Source organism: Oryzias melastigma, linkage group LG5 (assembly GCF_002922805.2).
Source record: "Oryzias melastigma strain HK-1 linkage group LG5, ASM292280v2, whole genome shotgun sequence".
Classification (NCBI taxonomy): Eukaryota; Metazoa; Chordata; class Actinopteri; order Beloniformes; family Adrianichthyidae; genus Oryzias; species Oryzias melastigma.
Window position 1 is genome coordinate 28,296,196 of NC_050516.1, and position 4,070 is coordinate 28,300,265.

The 4,070-nt window shown below is 36.1% G+C and overlaps 1 protein-coding gene across 2 annotated transcripts in view; it reads left to right on the plus strand.

Annotated features, from left to right (window-relative positions):
* Positions 1–4,070, plus strand: part of znf362a (zinc finger protein 362a) — a 15,473-nt gene extending 11,403 nt beyond the window's left edge. For both annotated transcript variants that reach the window (XM_024270653.2, XM_024270654.2), the window contains exons 8-9: positions 2,812–2,970; positions 3,057–4,070. In XM_024270653.2, the coding sequence (XP_024126421.1) occupies positions 2,812–2,970; positions 3,057–3,176 (279 nt within the window). In that variant the 3' untranslated portion in view covers positions 3,177–4,070. The remainder of the gene's footprint in view (positions 1–2,811; positions 2,971–3,056) is intronic.

The window sequence follows — 4,070 nt, forward strand, 5'->3', positions numbered from 1 at the left end:
TGATTACCGCTAGCTCCGCGGAGCAGTTGTCTATGTCTGGTTTCCCACCCCCCACTAACAGTACCCTTAATTTTGAAAGCAATTTGGACACCTTGCTCACTACCGGTACTGACGTCACTGATTTCACAAGGTGAAAATCTCAACAATACAAGCATTTTAAATTTATTTATGACTCCACTGTGTTCTGATGTTGAAAACATTTTTTTTAGAATTTTTTTTTGACCGCAATGCAACATAAAGCTAAAGTCTGCTAGCTTGATGCTAACGTTCAATAGAATTTCCCATAGGATGGCTAATGCTAACGTTCGGTTGACCAAAAAAATACATTGCTGACTAAATGAACATCTTTATTTACTTACAGACATTAATTTTTCAAACTCTTTTAAGGAAATAATTTTTAATGTAACTATTTGTGGTCTAAAATGTTGTTTTTTTTTCCTCATATCGTTGTCTTCTTCTTGAATAAAGTGTACTTCTATAGCGCGATCGCCACCTAGTGGCCAAACTGAGATGTCCTCCAGGAGAAGCAGAACAATGTTTACAATGTTAATGATCTGAACATTTTTGTTAGAATGTGAGGACCCACTCGTTTTCATGGATTGGGAGGGGCTGGTGCTCAGAGAGCAGGGTTTTAGACGAATGCTCAGAGATACGTGAATGGACCAAAATACTGCTTTGGGGTTGTTTTTCGTGAGGAATTAACATTAAAATACACTTAAAAGCTCAAAAAGTTGATTTTGCATGGTATAGGTCGGGGTGGCCAACCCTGGTCCTCAAGAGCCTCAACCCTGCCTGTTTTCCAGTTCTCCCAGACCACCTTGGTGCTGATTAGCTTCCACGTCCTGATTGACTGAACACGCCTGATTTAGGTTGTCAGCGTCAAGCAATCCAGGGAGAACTGGAAAACACACAGGGTTGAGGGTCTTGAGGACCAGGGTTGGCCACCCCTGAAAAAGGCCTTTTAAGATTTTCACACTGACTTGGTATGATTGGTAGTTTTTACATTTGTCCACTAGATGTCACTATTTACTTTTTTAAAACACAGCTAAATTTAATGTATGCTCATTGGTTGGTTTATTAGTTTATTTTTTATGCATTAAAAACAAAAAATATATGCATAGACATGTCAAACTTAGCTAAGATATGTATATGATTTGAAAATAAAATCAGATAAATCAGATTTAGTGATTAGTGCTCTTCCCTTATATTGTTAAAACGTTTTCCAATTTTAAGAAAACATTTTACAACAAAGATAAGAAGAAACAGCTTCAATTTGAAGGAATAGATGTTGACTTTAAGAAACATTAGATTAGCACCCCAAAAATGTGTGACACCAGCAAAAAGTCTCTCGTTGTGGTGTAAATCTAAATATGTTAGCAATACCCTGAAAACTTAAATTAGTAACTTAGCCAACATACATTACATTTTGTCAGATGTACTTTTGTTGCTTTAAAGTGTTTTAAAAGGCATTCAGTTGCCATATTAGAACAGACATTTTTCTTACAGCTCTCCATTCAGACTTTTTTCCATTTGATAAAAGTATTATTCAATTTTAATAAACTTTGGTAAATGGTTGTATGGTGGAGGAGTGGTTAGTACTAGTGCTGCCACAAACAATTATTTTAATAGTTAACAAATCACCTATTATTTTTTTCCGATTATTCGACTAATCGGGTCATGCGCAAAGTGGATGTAGAGCACACATCTTAACAATCATTAGCTTTAAACTAACTAAAAACTAGATATATAGCATTACCTACGATGATGCTAGTGTGAATGCTGTAGGCTGGATTTGGCTGCTGAAGATACTGGTGCTGATAGCTGAAGATGCTGAAATATTAGCTAGAAACGCTAAAGTTGATAGCTGAAATCACTGAAGCTAATAGGTGAAAACGCTGAAGCTGATAGACAGCTAAAAAATTAGTTAAATCACAAATTAGGCCTAAGTTAGTCATAACAGTTAGCATGTTGTTTAATATAAGCTAAACTCCAAAATAGCCAAAAAAAAACGGAAAAAAATCCTAAATTAGCCAAAATAGTTTGCATCTCGCTAAAATATTAGAGAAACTCCAAAATAACCTAAGAAACGGGAAAAACACAAATTAGCCAAAACAGCTAGCAGGCAGCTGAAATATTAGCTAAACTCCAAAATAGCCTAAAAAAATCGGAAAAATCCTAAATTTGCCAAAATAGCTAGCATGTAGCTGAAAACTTAGCTTAACTCCAAAATAACCTAAAAAGCCGGAAAAAAAATCCTAAATTAGCCAACAAATCTAGCATGTAGCTGAAATATCAGTTAAACTTTAAATTAACCTAAAAAACTGAAAAAACAAAAAAAATAAATAATACAAACTAAATAGTAAAATAAAAATAGCCAAAATAGCTAGCATGTTGCTGAAATAGTAGCTAAACTTTAAAATAGCCTAAAAAAACATAATCATTGCCAAAATAGTCCAAAAAACTAGCATAATGTCATTATGAATTTCCACTTTACAACACTCTGACTCCATATAATATAAAGTAACGACTAATCAACTATTAAATTAGTCGTCGACTATTTTAAAAGTTGATTAGTCGTCGACTAATTGTGGCAGCCCTTAGTACCCTTACCTCACAGCAAAAAGCCTCCAGTTTAAATCCCAGCTGGGCTTCTTCTCCGCTTGCATGTTCTCCTCAGGGGTTTTCTCTAGTCTTCTCCCACAATCCAAAACTATGACGGGAACTTTGGTTTTGTGCCCGTTTGTTTGGTTGTAACTACTTTGATTTGTTTGACGATCACACTCCGTCCTGCTTCTCTCTTCTCTTCTGAAGTCTCATCAGAGACAACATAACAAAGACAAGCCCTTCAAATGCTCCAACTGCTACCGTGCCTATTCAGACTCTGGCTCCCTGCAGATCCATCTGTCTGCACACGCCATCAAAAACGCCAAGGCCTTCTGCTGCAGCATGTGCGGCAGAGCGTACACCTCAGTGAGCCGGACTTCAAGTTACTTCATTTTAAATCTGGATAAACGTTGGTTTGATCTTGAATCGTTTCTTCTTCTTATTCTTTCCAGGAGACCTACTTGATGAAGCACATGTCTAAGCATGGGATGGTGGAACATGTGATGTCCCATCACTCACCTCCACACAGGACAGACTCTCCTTCCATTCCTATACGAATCAGCCTCATCTAAGCCCCATAAACTCTTGGGTTTGCCCCGCCGAACAACCGTGGAACGCCAAAAACGGGCTTCGATAGACTGTCAGTGTTTTGAGAAGAGGTTCTCCTATGATGGATCTATCTCGCTTTCCTTTCTTACTGACCAGACAGTATTATTGGGGACATCCAAAGATGATTTCTCAGCACTTTTAGGCTTCACGCTGAAGGCCGAAAACATCTACCCGTGTTACTTTCCAGAAAAAGAACTTAATGGAGGCAGCTACACGGAAAAGACAGAAGAACTTGTTTTATAGCTTAACTTTTTGTATGGTTCTTTACGCTTTTTTTCCTTCAAGTCTTTGCAACAATACTTCAAAAAATGTCTTCCATTTATTGAGTGGACAACGTAACATATACATTTGTGCGTGTGTGTGTGTGTGTTTTTTTTTCGTGTCATGCTTTTTGAGTGTTTGCAAAGTTTTATCAGATATGCTGCAATAATACTCAAAGTATTGATGTTGAAACATTTATGTCAGAAATTTTTTCAAGCTGTTGCCAATTTTTGAAACCTAGAAAAATATTTTTAAAACAAATCTGTAAAAGTACAGATTTGGTGTTAATTATTTGAGATATTTGAACAGGCAAATTCAGAGCCTGCCTTCAAAATAAGATTAAAAAACAAGTAATTCAAGAAAACATTTCAGTCATTTGGCCAAAAAATAGACAGACAGATGTATACACTTGCATAGTTCATGAGTGCGTTAGGTACACATGGGTGATGTAGGATGACTGAAAGAGGTATATATGGTGAAGAAACAAGTAAAGATTTCTTTTGTGTCAATCATATTGTACTTGAGAAAAATATTTTTTTATATATTATTGCTAATGATCATAATGGAGAAAACAATGAAAAAAAATCTGCATCAAA